Source organism: Microtus ochrogaster, chromosome 24 (genome assembly GCF_000317375.1).
Source record: "Microtus ochrogaster isolate Prairie Vole_2 chromosome 24, MicOch1.0, whole genome shotgun sequence".
NCBI classification, from domain to species: Eukaryota; Metazoa; Chordata; class Mammalia; order Rodentia; family Cricetidae; genus Microtus; species Microtus ochrogaster.
The window spans coordinates 17,665,033-17,691,898 of record NC_022024.1 but is presented as its reverse complement, the minus strand read 5'-3'; the positions used below and the strand labels follow the sequence as shown (position 1 = coordinate 17,691,898).

Here is a 26,866-nt window from a genome sequence, read left to right as displayed (position 1 = left end):
GTTTCTCTGTGGTTTTGGAGCCTGTCCTGGAACTAGCTCTTGTAGACCAGGCTGGTCTCGAACTCACAGAGATCCGCTTGTCTCTGCCTCCCGAGTGCTGGGATTAAAGGCGTGCGCCACCACCGCCCGGCCTGTGTTTTATCTTTTAAGAACATTCTTCTCATGTTAGTTTTTTCAGTTCTTGTGTGTTCTTGATATTAATTTATGTAAAAAATACAAGCTATAATTTTTTTCTCTCACTATATGCTGTCTCTTCACTTGAATATTTCCTTTACTAAACAGAAGCTTTCTAGTGTGATGAAATTTCCCTTGTTATTTGTTGGCATCATTTCCTGTGAGACTGTTCAGAGTCTTCTTGTTCAGAAAGTCTTTCCTGTTCCCATTCAGGTGTTACCCCTGCTATTTTCATTTTAACAGTTCAGAGGATTAGCTCTTTGATCCTGTGCAGTTGATCTTAATACAGGGAAGCGATAGGGGTCCGGTTTCATTCTTTTGTGTGTGGCTATGCAGTTTTATTATCATCACTGTCTGTTGAAGAGGCTATTTCAGTGTGCATTTTTTAACATGTTTTCCAAAGTCAGGTGCCTACATGTGTTTACATTTAGCTTGACTCTAATACTCCACTGATCTCCGTGTCTGTTTCGTGCTGGTACCTTGCTCTGCCATGGCTCTGTGATAAAATTTGCAACAGATTATGCTGATAGCTCCAGCACTGTGCTTTTGTTCAGCAGTGCTTTGACTATCAAGGTCTTTTGTGCTTGTTTGTGAATAAGATGGTTTAACCTTAGGGTTTTGATGAGTTGTGTAGAATCTGTAGATTGTTTTTGGTAGTACATATACATTTTTGTAGTCTATGAGTATGGCAAATCTTTCCATTTTCTGATGTCTTTTTCAGTTTCCTTCGTGACTTTTGTACAGTTTTCATTGTAGAATCTTTTCCCTTCCTTTGTTAGGTTTAGTGTGATATAGTTCATGGTATTACCGAGATGTTTGTGGGTTTTATTTAATTTTTTCCAAGTCATCTACAGGTTAGAAGGCTTTGATGTCTTCATTTTCTACTTATACTCCAATCATTTTTTTCTCATTGGTCTACTGTTTTTTCTGTGTTGATTTTAACATACTAATTACTTTTCAAGTTAAGCATCTTTTGAAGCTTGTACATTTACATTTGATGTACTTCAGCCTATGACAGTTGCCTTTACTTGGTTAACAAATTATACTGTAATTCTTGAAGAAGCCCTACTCTTTTGTAATGTGTTCCAAGAGTGTACATTGCTACTGGATTGGTAATTTCTCCGTTCATAATCCAATAGAGGTGTTATTCTTTGGTCCTCTCTTCATGGCCAGACATTATAGGATCAAAATAACACAACAGTGCTGATCAGCTTTGTCATGTATTGCACATACATTCGCCCGAGTGTCCAATACTGGTGACAGTGTTGGTATTTTCTTTCTGTCTTTAGGGTATTTGACTTGTGCATTCGTTGAATGATTTTGTTTTGTGTTTGCAGTAGATTTTATTATATCACCTGTGCGGCCTGGTACTTTACATGTAACTTAGGCTGACCTCAAACTAATGAATCTCCACCCTCAGCCCAGGATTATAGGCATGCACCCTTTATCCAGCTAGAATAATTCTTTGTTCTCAGTGATGCTACCAAGTTGACAGTACCATGTCGTTCATTGGTTGAGTTTAGCTTTAGAGTCTTTTCCATTTAAATTTTTTTTAGGTAAAATACCACTTAATTTTTCGGTAAAATCAAGTGGTAAAATAATCATGTAATTCCTCCTATACCCTATAAATAGCCATTTATAAGAATTTTTCTGCTAATATCCTAATTGGATTTTTAAATCTAAGTATTAGTGAAAATAAGTAAGCCTTCCTTTATAGATAAGCAAAAATATTCCTCCAATCTATATTTTAAAAATGACATGCTGTTCTGGGGCCACTCATATTAGGGTATAGAGATAGGTGTGTGTTTGTTTCAGGTGTGTGCCTGTGTATGTCACAGTTTTACCTTTCCTGCTTAATTAACCAGTGAACATTTTAGTTAAATAATTATACCTCTAGTCTTGGCAGATGTCTTTTTTTTAATTCTTGGGAAATATAGGGATTACTATATTTATTTTAAAATATTTTGAGTGTTTTAATTAATGTTTTAGTTGCTGAAACAGTTCTTTATATTTTACTTTCATTGCTATATTACCCTTTTAAGCCTCCACTATAAATGCTTAAGGAATGCTTTTATCTTGAGTAGCCATATGTTGGAGAAGGCTACTCAGCCCTGAAATCATCACACAGAACCTATATTAATTAAATCGCTGCTTGGCTTATTAGCTCTAGCTTCTTATTGGCTAACGCTTTACATATTAATTTAACCCATTTCTATTAATCTGTATCGCCATGTGGCTGTGGCTTACTGGCTAACGTTCCCTCGTCTATCTCTGGCAGGGGGCTACATGATTTCTCTCTGACTCCCCCTTTCTTTCTCCCAGCATTCAGTTTAGTTTTCCCCACCAACCTAAGTTCTACCCTGCTATAGGTCCAAGGCAGTTGCTTTATTTATTTATTAATGATAATCACAGCATACAGAAGGAAATCCCACATCAGCCATAGAATTTTCTAATATAAAAAAATTAATCCTATATTAGGTTAGCCACATATAGTCTCATAGAATATAGCCTGATTAATTGGTACTCTAATGTATCTTCTTTTATGGAGCAGTATTAAAGATTTTATATCTCAAAAGGCTTGTAGCATTAAATAGCATTTTCCATGGTCTTGTTTATAGTGCATGGAAAAAGGCTTCATATCTTTGTCACTTGATCATTGAGGACTTGGCTATTTAAGGATATAACTTTAAGATGTTTGTGGTGGTTTAGTTATGGTTTGGTCTTTCCTCTTTATAACTTTGATCCATAAGCTCTACCAAAGTCCACAAAACTTGTTGACTCACCAGGAAAATATGTCCATTGTCTTAACTACTTTTTACCATCTCCTTTATTTTCTCTGATACTGGGCACTGTTGCTTTACTCTGGGTTGTTATAGTTCCTGCACCAATCTGTCTCTTCTCTCCACCTGTTTTCCTTGGTGTAGATGACAGGATGCTGTTATAGTACCTCAAGCTGGGGAACATCACAGACTTACTCAGAGTGCATTAATACTGTGTTCAGGATAGAAAGACAGTGACCCCCAAGAGTCTGATTTGTCTGCCATTCACCACTCTGACTTTCTGACTCTATCTTTGGCCATTTTCTAGATCCTTCTATAACTATTATGGTCTCCTTGCTGAGCCTTTAGACTAGCTAGACATCTTCCTTTATGGTCTTAGTCCCTCTGTCTAAAATTCAGTATTGGTATTTTTTTTTAATTTTTAGTTTTTAAAAATTACACAATATACTTTGATCATGTTCTTTTCCTCCAACTCCTCCTAGATCCTACCCACCTGGAGTGGTTTGAATAGACATGGCCCCCATAGACTCCTGTGTTTGAGTAATTATGGCCTTGTTGGAGGAAGGGTGTCACTGTAGAGGCAGGCTTTGAGGTCATATATGCTCAAACCACTCAGGGTGGTACTCTCCTTCTGCTACCTGCGGCTCAAGATGTAGAACTCTTAGCTCCAGCTCTGTCTCCAGTACCATGTCTGCCTGCAGGCTGCCATATATTGTACAAGTTCTAATTGGGTATTAATAATAAAAACTCAGAGCCAGGTATTGGGACAAATGCTGAAAGATCAGAGAGACAAAAGAGCAAGCCACAGCCAGCTCTTACCTTGCTAACTCCTCAGCCGAAAAAGAGCCAACCTCATGTCTCTTCCTAGCTTATAGTCCTCTTTCTGCTGAGCCATATCACTTCCTGTCTGTCTCTACAGATCTCCAGACCTCTATGATTAACTAGTGGCTAGCTCCACCCTCTGATCTTCAGGCAAACTTTATGTATTAGAGCACAACAAAATATCACCACAGTCGTATCCTGCCATGATGATAATGGAGTAAACCTCTAACACTGTAAGCCAGCCCCAATTAAATGTTTACCATAAAAGAGTTGCCATGGTTATGGTGTCTCTTCACAGCAATAGAAACCCTAACTAAGACACCATACAACTTCATAACTTCATTTTATATTTCCCCTCCCGCCCTACCCCCAAAAACAAAAACAAAAATCTACACAGTAGTGAAAATCAAGCAAGCAACAGCTAATAAGAAAAAAAATGCCAAAGAATAAAGTTAATAAAGATAACATTCAGGTATTTTTATGTTTGTGTTGTCCAACATCCCCTGGACATGGAACATGCTCAGACTTATATAGGTGCAAACAAGATGGAGCCTCAGCCCTGAGGGGAAGTGGACATGGGGTCCCACCCCTAACCAAGAAGCTATTTGCACTTGATTCCTGCCAGCAAAGGGAAAATCAGTTTTCACCCATAAACAGTCAGTTGCTTGTATATCAACCACATTTCAGATTAGACCCCATGCTCAGTTAGATTGCTAATTTTTCAAAAATTAGTTATGTCTTCTTAGCCACTAAGTCCCTATTTACATTATGTAATTTATTTGGATAGTCCCATGTAGATGAAACATGCTAAAAATGAAATTTTGCTGTAATAACATGAATACTTGAGAAAGACTCAGGCAAGTCCCACTGTTACACAAGTAGATGTTGGTGAGACAACTAACAGATTGGAAGAAAAAAACTAGATTATGCATAGAGATTGCTTTGCTTGTTAATTTGAAATACCTGCTTTGAATGCATAACTAAAGCATTACAGGTGTGGCTTGCCATACACTTACAGATATCAGAAACATCCAAATGCTTGATCTTCAGTATAAATTATTATAATTTATCTTTTTGGTGTTGAAGGAAATGTGTTTTATATATGTGTTGTATTTTATGACCCACCGGGGCTGGGGGAGGGGTTAACACTAGATTGTGGAGAGAGTATCAGATACAGCATGCAGAGACTTCTGTGCCATGCTGAGTTTGTCCTTTGGTGGGGTACATATTTAGTCTATTCTGTTCGGTAGACTGTCTTTGACAGACCAGGGAGGAGGAACAAGGAAACTAGAGCAGTGGCAGCGAGATTCCCAGTAGTAATAAGGAAAAAAACATGACTCATTGACCTAAGGCATTAAAGTAGGCAGGAAAAGTAAAAGGTAGTTGCAGTGGTAACAATAATAGCTGTCATTTGCCGGGTGTTTACTGTGTGCCTTTTCACTGTTCTCAGTCCTTAACATAATCTCAGCTCTTTAAAATCACATGAAAATGTATTTTGCTATCCTATAGTTGTCTCGTGTATAATCCCAAACTCCTGAAACCCCAGGGAATGTGATTGACAGGTTTGGTGTAGTTCTAGAGTGAGATAGAACATGATCACAAATGGTGCCGTCTTTCCTTATACCACATAATTATAACTTCCCTTTTTATAGAAATAGGAGTTTAATTATAGAATGCTGCCTCAAACTGCTGAATATGTAACTTATTCTATTATTTTCCTGAAATATGAAATTTAGATTCCGATGAAGAATGATATATTAATAAGTCTTAATAAATGAGGAAAAGAAGTCAAAGAAAAATCACATGTAGGAAATGACAGAGCTAGTATTTGAGTCAAGATAGTCTAGCTTTTGAAATTTGCATTTTCAGCCCAAACAAGATTATGCCCCTTTTCTTGCCTTTATAACTGGGAGGATTATATGGTTAAGTTTAGGAAGTTCATTTTGGTTACTCTCCTTTGAGGTACCGGTGGGAAAGGTTCAGTAGCAACTAGAATACAATTTTATAATATACATCATGGGTTTCTTCAAGTCTAAGACTCTGTCCTTCTAATTTAATGTATTCTTTGCCAGTTAAAACATAACATTTTTAAATGCAAGTTTATTTTTAGCTTAAAGGATTTTTTTCTTCATAGTGCTGTTATCTGTGCCGACAAATGTTACGGTTTGGCTTAATGCTGCATGGTCTTGTTCTTTGGCTTCCTTTTGCTTTGTTAGGACCAGTGTTTGAATATGCACACAAAAACCTTAGGAAATGGCAGGTGGTCACTGTGGTTATTGTTGGAACTAACCAGAGACATTAGCAAGTTAATGAATGTCAACCAGATATTAGAGGTGAGTGCTGAGCTCAGATTCTTCAGAATATAAAGAGAGTGTTTGTCTCTGCTTAATCTATAACTTTTGAGTTATAGATTAAAATTGATGCTGTGAGATTCTGTTTACTTTTGTATGTCCTTATAAAATATTTAGTTATAAATGATAATTCTAGAATACTACATAGTTTTATCAAGTATATGCTGAATGCATGAGTGCATACTTCCAAGACCTTGAGCTTTTTCAGCAGTTACAGAACTTGGCTTTCTTTCATTTCTCGGGCATCTGTCATGCTTGTGTGCTTTTGGATTGTTTGGCTTTGATGGGTGTTTCTTTGAAATTGTGCTTCATAAAACTCACCCTTTGACCATGGCAGTTGCTCTGAGGTGTGTACTTTGTTTTCAGTCTGTATGTCCTTTGAGTGACTTCTAACACCCAATAGATACATTCTGGATGTAGTCTCTGAGGTTTGCCTGCCAGATTGACTTACATGCTGTCTTGATGCAGAGCCGTTTCACACATCTTTTCTGCCTTAGACTCCTCTGTTTGGAATATGTAAGAAAATATTCTTTTAGTTTTCTGTTACATATGTTAAAGCTATATACCTCAATTCAAGTATAATCTCTCATTATAGAAGTTCTATGAATAAGTTTCAAATATTAAGGTTTAGACTGGTATGTTAATGTTTTGTTTGGAAGCTAAACATACTACAGAAAACTTATATAACTAAAGGATCTTTTCCAATCTGTACCCAAAGCAGCGGATACAGATCTTTCCTAAATGTACCGCTTAGGCATAGTCTCCATTAACTGTGTGCCACATAGTCTTTATCTACTTTCTGTTTCTGTTTCTGTGTCTGTGTCTGTGTCGTGTGTGTGTGTGTGTGTGTGTGTGTGTGTGTGTGTGTGTGTGTGTGTGTGTTGCATGTGGAGATGTAGCGACTGATCAGTCTTTTCAGTTACCCTAAGAAAGCATCTTCAGTCCCCGAGACACAATTCTCTCTGTCCCTTTAACTAGAATACATTGTCCCTCTGGTGTGTGTGTGTGTGTGCTTCATTTTGTTGAAATGAAATTACACATTCAACAGATAATCTTTGCTTGATTTCCAATCAGTTTTATTACCACATTCCTAATCTGAAAAATCTAAAATCCAAAATACTCCTTTAAAAAAAAAAACACAAAAGCAAAACTGACACAGGTGCAAAGTTCACACCTAACCTCATATTCCAGCCAAGTCAAAGCACAGTTATACTAAAAGTATATAAATTGATGTTGGCTATATGTTGTGTTTAGTCTTACATTGTTGTGATACTTTAGTAAGTATATGTAATTATTCAAAAAATAACCCCAAATATGTAATTCAGAACACTTTAAGTCCCAAGCATTTTGGATAAGGAATATTCATCTTATCTTTAAATAGCACTTCATTCTGAGACTTAACAGTTTTATTTTTTGTTAAATGCTGTTTATTTCCTTAAGACAGGGCTTTGCTATGTAGCCAAGATTAGCTGGAATTTACCATCTTCTTGCCGCAGCCTTGGGATAACAATTTTGCATTTCCTTTTTTTTTTTTTTCCGGGGTGGAGGGGCGGGTATTTCGAGGTAGGATTTCTCTATAGCTTTGGAGTCTGTCCCAAAACTAGCTCTTGTAGACCAGACTGGCCTCGAACTCACAGAGTCTGCCTGCCTCTACCTCCCGAGTGCTGGGATTAAAGGTGTGCGCCACCACCGCCCTGCCAGTTTTGCATTTCTAACTCCTACTAGAATGTAAGCTCTCTGAAGGATAATCCATGTTTATTATTATAATTCTGGTATGTAGCAGAGTAGACAGCCCAACATAATTTTTAAATTACTGGCTGCCTTAAAATACAAGCAAAATATGTAAACACATTTCACAAAAGGAAAGTACAAATACCAGTAGAAACTGTCAGCTTCCTGTGTAATTAAGAATACAAATAAAGCAAAAACAAGGCATTATATCTCCATGTTGGCAATTTTATTTTAAAGATTGATAACATCAAGTGACCATTTAAGAGCATGTCTATCATCTGGGGAACCTACCTGGGACTGAACTGTGGGCAATGGTTGTGTAGTTTGGTCTATTTGTGGGATCCCTGGCAGTGGCACCAGGGTCTATCCCTAGTGCATGAGCTGGCTTTTTGGAGCCCATTCCTTGTGGTGGAATGCCTTCATCAGCCTAAATGCAGGGGGGAGGGGCCTGGTCCTGCCACAACTTAATGTGCCAGGCTTTGTTAACTCCCCTTACCTTTTCTGAGGGGTGGATTGGGGGAAGTGTGAGAAGGGGAGGGAGGGAGAACTGTGGTTGGTATGTAAGATGAACAAATAATAATAATAATGAAAAAGCAGAAAGAGCACGTCCTTTAAAGGGGTAATATTAAATAAAGACATGATCTTAATGAACTATGGGTGTATTTTTTTAAAAGGTTTATTTAATTATGTATACAATATCCTTCTTACAAGCCAGAAGACGGCACCAGATCTCATTACAGGTGGTTGTGAGCCACCATGTGGTGGCTGGGAATTGAACTCAGGACCTTTGGAAAAGCAGTCAGTGCTTTTAACCACTGAGCCATCTCTCCAGCCCCCTATGGATGTATTTTTTTTAGAGTTTCTTTCTTTATTTATTTATTAAAGATTTCCGTCTCTTCCCCGCCACCATATATGGATGTTTTTTTAAGTTATTTGGAAGAATTACAATTCTAGTTCACTTAGAGTAGTTTTGTTAATTTTGTTGAATGAAGGTAGCTGTTTGTATATGTTTATATGCACATAAATTCATAGCAAAGATACTAAAAAATCTTTTGTGTGCTGTTGATGGTGCTTTAGGGAAAGAAGGAACATGGTAAAGGAAGAAAAAAAATGAGTGATTTTCCCCCCCTTCCCCACTATAGACTTGTACTTGACTAAGGGTCCTAGGGCTGTAGCTGAGTGACAGGACACTCGCCTCGTATGCTCTTGGCCCTGGTTTGATCCCTAGCATTTCATCAGAAACACTTGTAATGAAGTGTAGGCTTGTTCCCAGCTAGCTCTTCAAGCTTCAGTTAACCCATTTATATCAATCTACATTCCACCGCAGGACTCATTACCTCCTCCTCAGTACCCACTGCCACAACATCTGGCTAGCCAATCCCCTGCCTCAGATTCTTTCCCAGAGTTCCTATCTCTGCCCAGAAGTTCTGCCTGTCTTCTTCCTGCCTAGCTACTGGCCATTCAACTCCTTATCAAACCAATGAGAAAGTGCCTTAGACAGATGAAGAAGGACAAGAGACACATCTCACAAAAACATTGTCCTAACAGAGAAAAAGGCCCAATTACATGTGGAAAACAAACATATAAAGTATGTGACAAGAAGAATGACATTGAATAAAAAGGCAGTGGTAAGTCATTGAAGGACATTCATACTTTTTCAGTGAGCTGTTCAAAGGTTTAAGTTGGGTAATGGTCTGGGGAGTGTTAATGGGTAAATGATTATGCAAGGTATGCATTTGATAAAGTGAAGAAAATTAATAATCTTTCTGCATCTAGATTCCTTTGTCAAGTTTTAGGACTCATGTGAGAATTTTCTAAAAAACATGTTTTAGTTGCATACAGTACTATTAATTTAAAAATAATACGTTATAAAATATAATTTTTTAAACTTTTAAAAATTCTTTTAGTTTGTGTGTTTTTCATACATTTATATTGGTGTACTACATGTGTGTCTCATGTCCTTGGAGGCCAGAAGATGTCATCAGATCCCCTAGAACTAGAGTTCATGTGGTTGTGAACCATCATGTGGGTGCTGGGAATCGAACTTGGGTCTTCTGGAAGAGCAGCCAGTGCTCTTAATCCTGAGCCATCTCTTCAGCTGTCAAGATTTCTTTTATTTTTAATTATTTGTATCTATGTATGAATATGTGTGGTGTACTGGTATCCTTCAAGACCAGGAGAGGACATTAGATCTTCTGAAGCTAGCTAGTTAGAAGTGGTTTTGAGCTGCCTGACATTGATGCTCGGAAGCCAACTCTAGTCCTCTCTGATAAATATCTGCTCACTGCTGAGCAGCACAACTCACTCTCTATTCTTTTTTATTTTTATTTTTTAATACAGGGTCTCATTGTAGCCCAAGCTGGTTTTGAACTTGGTAGCAGTCCTCCTTTCTTAGCCTCCCTTAATGAGTCTAAGAAGTCAGTTGACTTTCATGAGCCTAGTGAATTCTATTCCAGATGATTATTACTAACAGTAAATCATTGCTTGTTATTAAGTAATAATTTTTATTAAAACCTTTCTTCATTATAGTTGAACATACTTGAAATTGTAGTAGCTGGGAAGATAAAGCAGGACTCAGGATTCAAGGCCAGTCATATGGTGAGACTCTGTCTCAGGGGAAGAAAGCTCAACAAAATAAAGCCCACCTCTCATAGAATTGACACAGGGAGCATGAAGCTCAGTTAGAAAACCAGTCCAGGTGGAAAAAGTAGATGTCTTGGGGGCAGTCCGAAATGATGCTGTGAAAGGCTTTCTAATTTTTATTAAAACTTTACATTTTGTTAGTAAAACAAGTATATCTGTAGAAAATTTAAGAATTACAAATTTCAAATTTCTGTGATGGTTTTTGTTTAAATAATATGCACATTTATTATTTTTGTCCCTGTTGCTGTCCTGCCATGAGAGCTTTACTGTTGGGTGCACATCGTCTCATTTCAGCAGTATTCCTTTAGCTAGCCCGCTTTTGATCTTGCAGGTTCCTGATTGGTCAAGGAGCACATGTAGGAGCTGTCAACAGTGAAGGAGACACACCTTTAGATATTGCAGAGGAGGAAGCAATGGAAGAGCTACTTCAAAATGAGGTTAATCGGCAAGGTAATATAAAAAAACAATAAAAGGGGAACTTGTTTGGAACTATTTTAGAAAGAATGTCATACATGCCATTGAAGGACAATCATATTTGAATAAATTTTAAGTCGTTTTAATGATTTTATGTATAGAATTTAATGATTTTATATATAGAATTATTCTATTTGAAAAAATTCCTCTCTATATTGTTTTAAAAATTTGGAATATGTATCGTAAGACTTGAGACAATAACTTCAGAGTGAAACAACAAGCAGAAGGACATACAAGATGGATGTGTCGCCTTGCAGATTTGAATGAGATGGCCATAAGTGCCTACTGATGGGAACATTTGAGCTGAGCTCTGAATGAGGGGAGAGGGTGAGTCATGTGACTCTGGGAAAAGAACATTCTAGACAGGAAGCAATGAATATAAGGGTGAGAAGGCACCTGGTGTAGGCAAAACTGCAGTAAGCAGACTAGCAGGATCAAAATGGCAGGGCAAAAATAAGATTGCTGGATGAAGTTGGGCAGTAACAGCAGGCCACGGGTCTTACAGAATCTGGCTTTTAACCTTAGTAAATTAGGAAGCTGTTGGAGAGGTCGAGGCAAAGGGTGAATGGGATGTGATGTTTAGAAGTTTCTGGTTGTTATGCCAGGAACAGATTGAAGGGAAGAGTCAAAGTGTAGTATTTAGGAAATAATTGTGGTAATCTAGTTACAGTGGAGTTAGACATGACTGGGTGTAGATTTAGTGACTAGAAGGAATGTTACTGTCATGTACATATATGTAGTAATGAGGGATGAAGCAGGGTTTTGCTGTGTAGCCTAGACCAACCTTAAACTTGCAGCAGTCCTCCTGCTTCAGCCTCCTGAATGCTTTGATCACAAGTATTTGTCATCACGTATCCATCAGAGGATTGTGAGTATACTTTGATAGCTTGACCAAGAATAGTATTGAGTGATAAGATAAAGGGTATGTAAGAAAAAGAGTCCAAGGTCTTTCAGTGAACGTTGAATGAACTGTTTCCATTAAATAGAAAGATTGTGAGGAGAATTGTTTCAGAAGAAGATCAGAAGTTCATTTAAATATGCTGAGTTTGTTTTGCCCGTTAGATAGACAGTTGAATATGTGAATTTGGAGATACAACCTGGGAGACAGACGGCTAGAGGAACCTCTTTGTGATAGGGAATGGTTGCTAATGGGGACAGAGCTCTTTTCAGTAGTGATGGGGATTACAGAATTGGTTGTAGTGACAATTGCACTACAATTTAGAGGGTTATAGGACAGGAACACATGGGAACGCTTTAGGTGTCCATGCTCTGGGTGAGTGTTTCCACGGTAGTGGATTTTCTAGAAGAAGCTGAAGAATCTGAAAGAAGAGATGCATAATAAATAACCTTTCTGTTGTTTTGCTTCTTCGAAATAAGGGCCTTGCCTTGTGGCTAGGGCTGCCTCAAGCTCACATCCTGCCTCCGACTCCTGAGTACTGGGATGACACGGGTGCTGCCATATGCAGTTAAGAAAAATAACTTTATCGTCCATTTTGCCATGATGTGTATTCAGATGGAAAGCTGTAATTTTCTGCCAAACAGTGATAATTGTGTAAATAAAGTAAGGGTTTTCATGCTGCTGTTTATTTAACATTGGTTACTATGGACAGTAGGTATGGGTACAAGTGGTCTTGGTACTATGGGCCTATTTTGCCGGGACCCAAGCGGACCCATAGCGGAAGGAACCTAGAACATGGATTCCAGACCAACCTAGGTTCTGCCTTGTCTGAAATTTAAAACATTAAAAAGAAGAAAGAAGTTGCTAGTATAGCTGTGATCAAGGCCAGTTTGTAACAGTCTATTTACTGTTGATTAATGTACTGACAGATGTTCTAAGTGTTAAATACAGCAGCAACAAAAGAATTAGAGAATCTTGTTTCTCAATGATTTCAGTCTAGGAAAAAAATAGCAAACGTTTGAGCATCACAACCTCGTGTGTATGTGTACAATATGTTGTAAGGACAGCATGTTCTAAGAGTAACTGCCATGGCTAGGAAATGTTTCAGAGGGATAGTGTTTGGAGGCAGTTTGCTTGGGCAGAAAGGGGGTATGTACCAAGTAAAGGAATTGGGTCCATAGTTTATGTCGAGCATTTATGACTATGGGACAATAAATAATGAGTTAAGATGTAAGTAGTTAAAGGTAAGTCTTGAAAAGATAGACTGGAGCCGGATGGCAAAGGACATTTTTTGGAGACATTGGAGAGATGGGAAGCTCTGTCTGTGGGGAATTCATTTGGTTGGATTAGGTTTTTATAATGAAAAGTATTATCATGGGGGGGTGTGAAACAATGTATGACGCCAGGAAGCGTGTATTCCTTAAGAAGGCATTTTTTTAAGTTTAATTTCTTTAAGTAGTCTGAGTGAAAATGATAGGAGCCAAAACTTAGTTATTTGAGATGGAAAAAGGTGGGACTTGAGGAACTTATTAAAGTGATACAGTTGAAAACTGACTATAGAGTTGACATATTAGTTAAAGCAACTCACTGAAGTTTGCAGTTGCAGAAGTGATGCTTACATAGTTCACAAGGGAAAATGTGACGAAGCAGAAACTGATTCTGGGACTGTTACAGTTTACTTTGGAATGTCCTAGGCTTATAGTATGCTCCATGACATCCAGATAGCACTGATGGAATTGATGGAGATGTCAAGGTGAGAAATCACAGGAAAAGAGAGACTGATAGTGGTAAACAAAGGCCCTGCACTCCTGTCGGTGCAGAATGGGTGTGGAACTTCCTGCGTATTCTTTGATTTCATCATCAACTGTTCTGTGGTGTTTATAGTACTGCTAACCCCATTTTACAGATGAGGAACTGAAGCTTGGTTGCTGGCCAAGTTCATGCAGAAAGAAGTAATAATACTGTAATACTCCAGAATGTGACAAGATAGATTGAATTTGGGGCTTGAGAGATGGCTCAGCAGGTTAAGGACAATTGCTACTCATTTAGAGATGTGAGTTCTGTTCTCAGAACCCATGTCTGGCAGCTCTGAACTAACTATAACTCCAACTGCCTCCCGGGGTACTCCCCACACACATAGCATACACTTACACAGACATACACATACATAAAAATAAAACTGCCTCCTGGGGTACTCCCCACACACATAGCATACACTTACACAGACATACACATACATAAAAATAAACTACTTGTTTTTGGTTTTTGTTTTGTTTTATTTTTGGTTTTTTGAAACAGGGTTTCTCTGTATCTTTGGTGCTTATTCTGGAACTAGCTCTGGTAGACCAGGCTGGTCTCAAACTCACAGAAATCCGCCTGCCTCTGCCTCCCTAGTGCCAGGATTAAAGGTGTGTGTTACCACCGCCCAGACAAAATAATAAACCCTCAAAAGATACATTGAACTTATATTCAGTCATTGTAATGCAGTGTTTTATTGAATGTGTCCTAGAAAGTACTTTTTAATATCATTTTATTCTTATGATGACAATTGTGTTTATATAAAATAGCTTAATTCTAAAGAAGCAAGTATAGGGAAAGTTCAAATTTTAATAATTTCAAATGGAACACCTTTAATATATCTTTAGCAGAGATAAAAAAATTTTTTAATTATCTCTCCCTGCCTTCAATCTCTTGCCCTGTATTGCAGGCTAACCTCATATTCAGCTTCTTCTCCCTCAGACTCTGAGTACTGAAATTATAGATGTATACCAGCATACCTTGCTCACATCACTGTGGTATCAGAATTCTTATGTTTAAATATGTGTATGCAGGAGCACTTCTACCTGTGTCCACAGAGGTAAGGCAGAGCACAACTCAGTGTTGGATCTCAGGCACTCCCCGATTTTAAGGCAGGGTCTTTTGCTGTCCTGAACCCACCACACAGGTTAGCTAGACTGACTAGGTTGTGGAGCCTGAGCAACTCATTAGCCTTCCCTGCTGGGATTGCACCGTGCCAAGTACCACTCAGCAGCTGAGCCCTCTCCAGCCTCATGCTGTTGTTAAATAGTCCTTTGAGTTTTCTTTTTTAAAAAGAGAGTCTTAGCCGGGCGGTGGTGGCGCACGCCTTTAATCCCAGCACTCGGGAGGCAGAGGCAGGCGGATCTCTGGGAGTTCGAGACCAGCCTGGTCTACAGAGCTAGTTCCAGGACAGACTCCAAAACCACAGAGAAACCCTGTCTCGGAAAACCAAAAAAAAAAAAAGAGAGAGAGAGAGTCTTGTTCTGTAGCTCATACCAGCCTGTAACTCACATGGTATGTAGCCCAATCTGCCCTTAAATTCTAGATGCTCCTGTCTCAGCTTCCTGAGGGCTGGCCTTTTACTTTCGTATTCTTCTCCACTTGAGTAGTAAATAGTTATGCTTAAGGAAATGGTCTTTGAAATTAGTAATGATTAAGCAGAAGCTAAAAGAATTTTTGCTTTATATTGTGTTTGTGTGTATGTGTGCTTGCGCGGGTGTGCACTTAAGCTAAGGTTACAGATTTTTGGTTTTTTACTTAATTTGTTTCTTTGTTTGTTTGAGACAGACTTTCTTTTTGTAGCCCTGACTGTCCTGGGACTCACTCGATAGACCTAGCTGGCCTTGAACTCAGAGACCACGGCCTCTATTTCCCAAGTGATAGGATTAAAGGTTTGCACCACCACTGCCAGGCACAGATAAGTTTTTTTTTTTAATTTTAGTTAACCAAATTGCTGTCTTATTATGACTGAGAGATTTGGCTACTTTTTTTTTTTGTAACTTACTATGACAGTTGTTAGTCTAATCACTTGAATATATCCTACTCAATTTTATCTTCTATTTGCATTGTTTAAAGGTGTTAGAACTGTAGCAGTGACTGAAGGACCTGTTAGGAAGATAGTCAGGTTTTATTTCTCTTAGATGATAAGGTAATAAAAGAAAAGTAGAATCAGAGTTTTAGAGCTGGTGCTAATTGCTAACATTTTTATTGATTCCTGTTCTAAAACTTTATATATATTAATCTTCAAAATAACCCTATGAGGTCACAAATGAGTAATCTGAAGCGTGGCATGTATTTATTATCTTCCCATGGTAATACAGCTAGTGAGTATCAAGACAGAGGTTCAGTGTCAGCCAGTCTGGGTTCAGTTCTATGTCTTAATCTATGATACTAACAGCCAAATAAATTAGGAATTTCTCAGCACCACAAGTCAGCTTGTCAAAGCTCTGGAATTTTAAAACAGCTCTACTAACATAAATTACATAATTTATTGATAGTTTTATTTCATTTTAGATTTTTTTATGAACTAAATATTAGTTGCATTAAAAGTTGTTTTAAGAATAAAGGAAGAGAGGTCTGGACAGATGATTCAGTGGCTAAAAGCACTGGCTACCCTTCCCAAGGTTCTGGGTTCATTCCCAGTGCCCACATGATAATTCACAGTCAGCTGTAACTCCAGTTCTAAGGGACCCAACACCTTCTTCTGACCTCCCTGGGCATCCATCACAGAAGTGGTACACATACATTCGTGCAGGCAGAACTCTCATGCACCTAAAACATGAGAGGAATTTTCTTTTCTAATTTTCCATAGGTTTCCTTTACAGCATACCCTGGATTATTTTGGCAAGATTTGGAGGTAGGGCCTTGGTGGCACACACCTTTAATCCCAGCACTCTGGAGGCAGAGACAGGCAGATCTCTGAGTTAGATGCCAGCCTGGTCTACAAGAGCGAGTTCCAGGACAGGCCCCAAAGCTAAGAGAAACCCTGTCTCAAAAAAAAAAAAAAAAAAGTGAGAACCTTTTTTTTTTCCCCCAGGGTAATGCAACACACCTTTCTACTTCAGAGAGGGAGCCCCTGACAAACTGAAGTCAGAACTGCACCAGTGATCACTAGGAGAGCCAGTGAGCTGATTTCTTGGTGTTTCCAACAGGTGTATGGGTGAGCAGGGAGGACTCAAGTGCAGCTGTCCCACTGAGAAGCCTGTCTTAACAAGAGTGACAGTGAACTTAAGCTGTGTCCTTGGGGCTCTCTGTATAATTTAAAACTCTCCTTTCCCAATTGGTCAGTCTCCTTCTGTAAGGCTGGCGAGGGATTTTTGTTTTGTTTTGTTTTTTTGAGAGAGGGTTTCTCTGAGGAGGGACTTTTGAGAATCTTGTAAGTTTCTGCTTTCTCAGCTATGTGACATTTTGTTTACCTCCTGGGTCTCCTGAGCCTTCCAGAAGAATGCCTCAATCCCAAGGAGACTGCTGGGAGTGATTGCTTTGTAATTGGATAAAGATAGATAAACACCAAAGTCAGAGTCTGAATGCTTTAAGATGGTGAAAGTAGAAAAACTTCTAAAAAGAGCTGTGTCCTGGGAAGTGGTAATTTGCTAAACAGGCAAAATGAAGATATGATCTGTGTAGGAGATAATTGCTTAAACAGCACAGCACATTTGGGACCCTGGATGGAGATCTAGATGTTCACACCGATTGAAGGTAGAAGAGGAAGACAGAGATGACCATGTCTGCTACTTACAAGATGTCTAGCTTTGTCTCATGGGGAGATGTTCAGCCGTTGACAAAATTTAGAGAGACGTAATGACCAAATTTGGGCTATTCCCATCTGACAGTGGTAGGGGTTTTGAACTGGAAGAATTGGATAAGTTGAGTTCATGATCAGAGTCCAATGTGAAGTGAACTAGTGATAGGAACTGTCAGAAGACAGACTAGGAGATGGCCCCTCAGAGTCTGGTAGCTAATCCGAGAGTATTGTATGATAAAAGGACAGTGACTGCCAGGGTTCTGGATGACCACGGATACTTGGTAGCTGCAGCAACAGCTAGTTTCCAGAAGTTGCTAAACTTCTACTGCTGAGTTTGAGATACACATGGCGGTGTTCCACTGCATTTTTTTTTTATTGTTTTTCTGCTCCTCAGGCTGTTACTTGGCTGATCTTAATCTCTAACTAGGTTTGTATGAGGAAGGACAATTGTGCATATGAAACTACTTACAAAATGATTGATGGAAGTTGGAAAGCTTAAGAGTAGAACTAGTTTCTACAAAGTAAACCTTCCTCCAAGGTCAAGGTCAGCACCAACAAATCACTAGGTTTAAAAGTAAAACCTGCATTATTTTATTTGGCCCTACCAAATAAATAAATTCAAAATAAAGTCATGTCTTTTTTAAATATGCTGTACTATTTTGTGTGTGTGTGTGTGTGTGTGACATTTTCTCTTCTGTATCCAAATTAATATCTGTGTTCAAATTAGCAGAGATTGATCTACCGTGAAGCATCCAGAATGAACCACCTGTCTGCCTTTCCTAGTACCACTCTAGTTAAGGTGACCTCTGTCTCCTGGTTGAGTCACTGTAGTAGCCTCCATACTGTGACAGCTATTCCACGTCTCACGTTTCAGCAGAAGTGATGCTTCTAAATTAAGATGACTGGGTCACGCAGTTCACTGTCCTCTATAGAAAGCTTGACATCCTTTATAAAGAGAACATTCTGTGTAGATTCCCTCCCAGGAGCCAACTGGTACTTCATTCCCTCTTTTCTAAACAATGATGGCATCATTTTAATTAGAGACTATTCTCTGCCAACCTGTAGAATAGCTTCTCCTCATTAATCTCAATCATTTTGTCCTGTTTTATTTTTTTCTCAGGTATAACTTTTTCTGCCTTATAAATAAAAGCAGCTTCGCGTCTCATAATGTAGGCACTCACTGTCTGCCTGGCTGGAGAGGAGGGTGGGTGGGTGGGTGAGTGGGAAGATCCTAGCCAGACAGCTGTATATATGGATATAGACTATGAAAATATATTAACCAAAAGAAATTAAAAGTGTTGTGTTATATATTGTTATATAAAATTTTTAATCATTTATTTACTCTCTCAGGAACTATTTCTTTACCACAAAGTTTATCATCTATATTCTGTCAGATGATTAAGTTATAAAATAAGAATATCTTTACTTTTGATAAGCTTACTCTTCTGAAATACACTACTTATTTATAATTTATAAATAGTCATATGTCATTAAGTAACCATTGACTGAAACCATAAGAAAAGATAAGATCATTTAGAAATTTCCCCATTATCTTTACTAATTTAAAAATACTTTCTCTCATGGTAGAGAGCTCTTTGAAGATTGGAACGAGAAAATCTTATTCATTTTTATATTTGTTCTGCTCTTATCACTTTAGCCAAGACAGTGCTTATAATACTTTTAAATGAAAGACTTTCTCTGTAACTAGACAGTCCTCATCGTATGGAGAATATGCTATGCTGGAAAAGAAAGGGTGTTTAGAGAGGAAAAAGAAGGCAGTTAGGGCTTGATGCATTGACTGACTCTCCTCCATGTGGCAGAGCAAGGTCCACTTGACTTGTGTAGAGTTTAGGAGATATATATATATATGAATTAATCATATCTAATTGTCCAAAATTACTTTATTTTGTACAAAGGATGCTTGAATTTAAAAAAAAAAAAGAAGTAACCAGAAAAAATAAAAAGATTACCAAATTGGATATGGTGGTGCACACCTTTGTCCCAGCACTTAGGAGTTCAACAAAGCTAGTTACAGACTACCCAAGGCTACACTGTCTCAAAAAAACAAAGTACAACCAGAACAATATTGTGGGGCAAAAGCTAAGTACTTGTCTGAGAAGGCTAATAAAATATCTATTGTATTTCACATTCCTTTATAATCAGCCATTTTTCAAAACCGTTGTGTAACTGTTAGTTTTCATTTAAACATTAATTTTTGTAATCTTGTTTCACTGTGTAGAATTGGGAAGAGTATTCTTGAGTAAGAAAAATGAAAATAATGTAAGTATACTTTTTTCCCCCAAAAGGTGTTGATATAGAAGCAGCTCGAAAAGAAGAAGAACGGATAATGCTCAGAGATGCGAGGCAGTGGCTAAACAGTGGCCATATCAGTGATGTCCGGCATGCAAAATCTGGAGGTACTGCGCTCCACGTGGCAGCTGCCAAAGGCTATACAGAAGTTTTAAAGTATGTATTACTTTGCACAGAGTTTCATTTTCTTAAAACATGTGCAAATGTTATTTTGAAGCAGACTGTAGAAATATTTGTTCTCAGAGGAAAACAGATTGTTTCTAAAATTCTTTTCTCAAATTTTTAATATTTCTGTTCTCTGGGTATTTATGTTTGTTTCAGTTACAGTTTTCTCATAAAATGGATTTAAGTATCAGCCAACCATTATATCTTATCTGTCAGGCTGATAAGTTACGAGAGTCATTGGAGAGTTCCATATTGACTAGAGGTTGAGAATAAAAAATGTAAATAGTTTTCTTTTTACTATAGAAATGCTAGAATTCAGTTTGCTGATACTATAATATTAAGTATTAGTTCATAAACATCAGTGACTATAAGACTGTATGCTGATCAGCTAGTTTCCTTGCGGCAATGTTCCTGTGTTTGTGTGTGTGTGTGTGTGTGTGTGTGTGTGTGTGAGAGAGAGAGAGAGAGAGAGAGAGAGAGAGAGAGAGAGAGAGAGAGAAACTTGTTAATAAAAACAATAAACAGCCCTTCCCTGATTTCCTGACCATTTTAATTTCACCTTTAGTAATGTAGGTCTCTCTTAGAATAGTAATGTGGTTAATTTGTTTTCTTGTCCTTCCCTGTTTCTTTCTAATCTAAAGCTTTTCTGTATTTTTCAACTCCATTAATAAGTAATGTGAATGTTACCAAGCAATAATTATTCCTTATCTCAGCAGTTCTACCTCTAGGAGTTTCTTATAGATCTCACTTAAGAAGAAAGTTATGTGCTGGCAATATAATTTGTAATAAAAATAGAAGAATGGCTTAATAAATCATGGTACATAGTTTCCATGGAAGACTCTAGCAGTTAAAACATACATGAGAAAATTTCCTTTGTATTATAGAAAGAATGCTAGTGTTGTGAAATGTCAAAATCAAATGAAGAAATAAGTATTAAATTAAAAATAAGATTCGTAGATGTAACTTCTCATGGAGTTGTCAAAATCTGTAGTATTGTAAACTAATTAGTAATGTACAGCTTGGGATAATATCCTCCCTGTGTATTTTTGCGTGTGCATGTTTGTGTGTGTGGTATGTGTGTGAGAGCATATTGTGTATGTGGTGTGGTCTAGTGTGTGTGCATGTTCTGTATGTGGTATGGTTTGTAGTGTGTTTGGAACTTATGTAAATAGGTAAGTAAATAATGAAAACAAGAAACCTATTCCAAATGAGGCCTTCTGCTTTCTCTCCCTGTGATCATGCACAGCTCCTTTCAGTGTGATTTTGAAGGCTTTCCTTCTCTGCCGTCTTTGCAACTCCATAGAACCTGTCTGTGGGCACTGGGCTTTGTTGTCTCATTTTGCTGTCCATCAGAAAGCTCTTTGAGTGTAGGTGCTTTTGTTTTTCTTTATTCTTTATTCTTCTTTATCTTCTTTTAATTTTTGTTTTGTTTTTTTTTTCTAAGCGTCCTCATAGAACCTGGCACATTTAGAGAACTATGTTGAAGATGTATTTTCCTGCTAAAGTCTTCCCTCTACACCCACTCCCAAAAGTATTTATAATTTCATATTGTTAAAGTTCATATTGCCTAATGAGGATATGCTTTTATTATCTAATAGTCTAGTGTTATTTATCCCTCTATTAATACAAATTCTGGTCATATGTACAATAAAGGAGATCTGTTTACATCTGTTAGTCTGTTCTTTAGATCATTGCTTTTAAATACTGTTCTGCAGACAAAAGCCAGGCAAAATTATAAGAACCATATAAGAGTATTATAATAAGTATTATTTTTGTAAAAACGTCCTGTGTGTAAAATTAGGGATGAATGGATATAGACAGACAGCCAGGCCAACAGACATGGTGGCACATGCTGTAGTCCCTCACCTTTGGCTTGTCGTATGTCTCAAAACCCACAAAATATATTTGGATGGACAAAGCCCTAATAATTAGAGCCCTAATGTGCTGATTCAATAGTGCTATAGTTGACCTGGAGAATATTTTTTATTAAACCAAGTTTTTAAGATGGCTTTGGTACTGAGCTAGGTTTGGAAATAGCCACTATATCTAGATATTATTAATTAATAGGCCGGTTTATATTTCTTATGTTTTGGCTTGTTTTCCACAATCTCGCTCTTTAACCCAGACTAGCGGCAGTCATCCTGCCTGAGCCACCTGAGTGCAGTGACTACAGATGTGAACATGTACACATAACCACCACTTCTCACAGTAAACAAATAGGTGATTATACATTAGCTGTCACTACCACCTCCTGTAGGTAAACAGAAGCCCTTCTCAAGCTCACCATCTTGGAGAGTCAGGTAAAAGTATATTAGATTTCTGATGTAAAGCATCGTTTGCTTGTGTGTTGGGCTGTGCTATGTGCAACTTATAGGTTCATTATGTGAACATAATTTCTGAATACAATGAAGGTCAATGTCACTTTGCAGTTAGAAGGGCATGCTAATTTATATTACTCTTTGCGTTGTATTAAGAATGTATTTCTATTTTATAGCTTGTTAGTGATTGGAATATCTGCTTTCTACTGATGCAAAATAGAAGACTCAGTACCTTGAAATATGTGTTTCGCTTTGTTTGTTCCTAACAGAGTATCAGTTTCTTTTGAAATTTTTTGTAGTAGATCATAAAGGTTCAAAAAGCTTCCATAAACCATTTCCTCAAATACAAAGCAGCTAAGCATTGCAAAATAAGCTTCCTGGATTCTAATATATTTTTAGGCCACATTTGGCCTGAGATGCTGTATCATCTGGACATCTAAAGATAGGTCTTGCAGCAGCAAATAAGCTTTATGCACAGATTGATCCATAGTGCTTAATCTTACTTTTAAAACTGGGCTTCTCAGTGAAAATTTTCACTTACAAGTGATACTAACAAGAATTAATCAGTGTCATATCAAACTGTAAGAGTTAAGATCATTAGCATTAATTAAAAGCTCATTGTGGCAATGATTCAAGTGTCTTCTGTAAGTTACTTTCCATTTGCCCTAGTTAATTAATTAAGAGGAGGAGGACTTGGAAGTCTGAAAAGAATTAAATTGCTAATTGTGCTTAAATTGCATGATAGAAGGCTGTTTATCATGTTTGTTAATTTTAGATTTTAATGATTATCTAATTCACTGTAATTTCTTTAGACTTTTAATACAGGCAGGCTATGATGTTAATATTAAAGATTATGATGGCTGGACACCTCTTCATGCTGCAGCTCATTGGGGTAAAGAAGAAGCATGTCGAATTTTAGTGGACAATCTGTGTGATATGGAGATGGTCAACAAAGTGGTAGGCCTTTTAAACATATTTTAACACTAGAAACAAAATTCTAACCACAATATAATCCAGGATTATGAATGATGTGACCTTTATCTGCTGTCCATTATTAATCCACTTATTCACGTTTAAGTTGTTTTAGCTTCCACGTGAGGTGCTTATGCTCTGTTCTGCAGCAAAGGGAGTAGGATTCCTTGAGTAATCATTTTATCATACATGTACAGAACATTTGAAGACTTGCATAGCTACTATATTTTTAGGTACTCATATATTAAGAAATTATGTGTTTGTTTAAATGTTTACTGCTGTCAGTAGAAGTTGGAACAGTGTAGAGTGTTTCTCATTCTTTTTGACTGATCATCTTTAAGGCTAGGGCTTGTTTGTTTGGAGACAGTGTCTGATATAAGACTGAGTTCTATATGTCACTGAGTTTATATTGAGACTGACGCCTGCTTCCACCTCACATGTACTGAGATTGCAGGTTTACACTGCCTCAGCTGGCTGATGATAATCTTAGGAGCCTGTCACAGTAGTTAGTGATAGTGGATCCTGAAGTGAGATTGCTGAGATAGAGCACTGACAAGAAAACTGTTCAGTGGGTAAGGAATTACTTCATGATCCATAATTGGATAAAGGAAATGAGGAAAAAATAAATTTTGTGCATCATGTTTTTAAAAAAATCATGGAGAGCAAGTTACCAGGTTTCTTGGATCATTTTTCCCTTTCAAATAGTGTCATTTTGTCAGTGAACACAGTATTCTTGCTAGTTAGTTTCCTGCTCCATGTTGGTAGACAGGTTTCACATACTCACAGTTGAAAGCTTAGAGTATGTGTTCTGTTATATGAGCTCTGGTCTGCCTGCATTCCAGCTTTCTTCCAGGATTATTACAGGCCACTTACCCACTACTCACATGTGTAGCATCAATAATTGGTTTATTTAGTAATAGTGACTTCCAAAAAAGACTAAAAAGGAAGATTTTTTTTTTTTAATTGAAACAGTTTTCCAAAAAGATAATGTAACTTCTGAATATAACATGCTATGTTTCCCTGGCTGGGACATATGTAATACATAATCTATATGAGAAGAATTTCATTTTGCATTTGGCCTATAATTAATTATCTTAGATATAATACATATTTACACGTGAAAATAAAATCATTTTAGTTTCTAACATTGAATTTTATTTTGTTTCTATAGATTTGTTCTCATATCTCTTTATTCTGTTATGTTAGTGACTTTCCTCATAGTCCAGAATGCCCTGCCCTTTTCATGTGCATTGTCTGACATGACCCTTCACCAACTTCAAGAGTTGTGTTTGCAGCTTTAGGGATGTGCTCAGAGAAGCTGAACACTTTCCTAAAGCCTCACTGTAAGGTTTTCTCTTTTTTTTCTCTCTTCCTTTTAGTTTCTTTTTTCCATTGTTTCTCTACAATTTGTTTTTTAATTTCTGCTAAAAATTTCTTTTAAAATGCAAGACTTTAAAAACATTTTAATAGAAATAACGTAGATAATTCTAAATGCTTTTATACCATATTTAGTCATAATTTTTTAGGTTTATTTATTTAAAAATTCAATAGTTACATAACTTTCCTATGTGAGTCAAGCCGTCTTCTCTGTTCTTTGTTATATTTTCCTTAATTTTTTAATGTGTGTAAGTATTTTATCTGCTTGTGTACCACCTACATGCCTGATACCTGAACAGGTTGTTGGCTTCGCTGGGACTGGCTAAGTTACAAATGGCTGTAAGCCAGCATGTGGATGCTGGGACAGAACCCAGGCAGCAAGATTTTTTTTGGGGGGGGGGGGGGGGGGGCATTGAATCAGGGTTTCTTTGTATAGCCCTGGCTATCCTGGAACTCACTGTGTAGACCAGGCTGGTCTTGAACTCAAAGAGATCCGCCTGCCTATGCCTTCCCAGCTAGGATTACAGGCATGTAGCACCAATCTAGGGTCCTTTTTATTTTTGTAAAAGTACTTTCTATAATAGTTCAAGGTTATCCACAACTCACTGTGTAGTCCAGGCTGACCTCGAACTCTTGATTCTTCTACCATAGGCTTTGCAGTGCCAGATTTATAGAGCCTCTGTGCTTGGCCTGTCTTGGGCTTAATTAGAGCAGATGCTTTTGTAGCAATTGTGTGAACCTGCTATGTGACTTTATCATGTTATTTCCTTCTTTCGTTAACACTTTTTAAGATTTGTTTTTATTTTATGTGTCTGGGTGTTTTGCCTGCATGTATCTCTCCACCGTGTATGTAAAGTGCCCACAAAGGCCAGAAGTTGAATCTTCTAGAACAAGAGCTGTAGATGGTTGTGAGTCACCGTGTGGGCTCTGGGAATTAAACTTCTTTCCCCTGTTAGAGAAGTCAGAGCTCTTAACCTCTGAGCCATGTCTTCGGGCCCCTTCCATGAGTACTTGCTTTCTTTAAAACATCAAGTAAAGGCTCTTAAAGTACTATGAGTGTTTACATGACTTAACAGTAAAAAACATGATTTAGGGCCCAAACACATACCATCATGTATACACATGTTCACACATTGAAAGTTTTTTTTAAAAATGAAAATATAATATGTGGAAAACAATGTTAGTATAGAAAATATACAAATCCTCTAAAGTCTATAAAAGTCTTTCTATGTGAAAATGATGTTCTAAAAGTCAGTAAAACGTTTTCTCAACTTTTTAATTTGTCTTCAAACTATAAAACATTATTTTAACTCTTAATATTGTTTTTAAATATAAAAATTTTATTTTGCTTTTTATTAAAATAATTACTAGAATGTACCTATTGTCTCTTTAATATCATTGATGATAATTTTCTTATTGGAATTTTTGTTCATGCACAACAGAGCATATTATTATCTCGATGTCATACAGGTTTAGGTATTTCTGCTGCTAATGGCACAGGTATTTTTTCCCCTCCTAATCCTGCTCGACCTCATGTTTGCATACTGTGCAGTGACATCATATGCTTCAGCAGTGCAGGCCTGGATTCTCTCCCCACGTCTGCTTCCCTCACCTCCATGACGCTGTCAGTTATCACTCAGACTTCCCATCTGAACACTGAAAATCATCAACAGTTTTTAGAACCCACTTCACCGGTAGTTCCAAAGATTTAAAGAGATCATGTCTGCAAAAGCAATTCATTTAGAATGAGTGAGAAAGAAAAAAATGAAGAGATGATAAAGTTAGGGTCAATGGCCTTGATAGATCTGTGGCTCTGCTAATGAGTAGGTATATTGAACCGATTTGTCAAGCAGCTTGTTTTGTTCCTTTGATTTGACAAGTTCCTGCTTTCCAGTATCTCATCCCTGTGTCCTTAGCTGTGTACTGTTGCTTCACCTGAGCAAGCTGTGTGCTTTCCTGCGCTTGCATTCCATTGGTGATGCCGGTGGCACATGAGGATAGCTACGAGTCTCATAATGCCCAGACTCTCGTGCAGATCGCATGCAGCCCGTGCTTGTGTTTCTGATACATGTTGATAGGTGGTGGGGGTGCTTTTTACATTGAAATGTTTTCTCTCTTATAGCCCACATTTTACTTTAGTTTTCATTCTCTTTCTGCTGCTGTTTGCAAAGCAGACTCATTAATCAAGGGAGAAAATGAGAAGAAAGGTTAGTTAGTAAAGTAACCAGTTTCTAGCTATTAAAAAGAGAAATTTCAACTACTGCAAAAATGTAATTACAATTCATAAAATTTATAATGGGATTTTCTTC

General features: G+C 37.5%; 1 protein-coding gene across 5 annotated transcripts in view; it reads left to right on the top strand.

Annotated features, from left to right (window-relative positions):
* Positions 1-26,866, top strand: part of Ppp1r12a (protein phosphatase 1 regulatory subunit 12A) — a 121,567-nt gene that overhangs the window by 52,119 nt on the left and 42,582 nt on the right. For all 5 annotated transcript variants that reach the window (XM_005358091.1, XM_005358088.1, XM_005358087.1 and 2 more), the window contains exons 3-5: positions 10,833-10,951; positions 19,722-19,881; positions 23,021-23,165. In XM_005358091.1, coding sequence (XP_005358148.1) covers positions 10,833-10,951; positions 19,722-19,881; positions 23,021-23,165 — 424 coding nt within the window. The remainder of the gene's footprint in view (positions 1-10,832; positions 10,952-19,721; positions 19,882-23,020; positions 23,166-26,866) is intronic.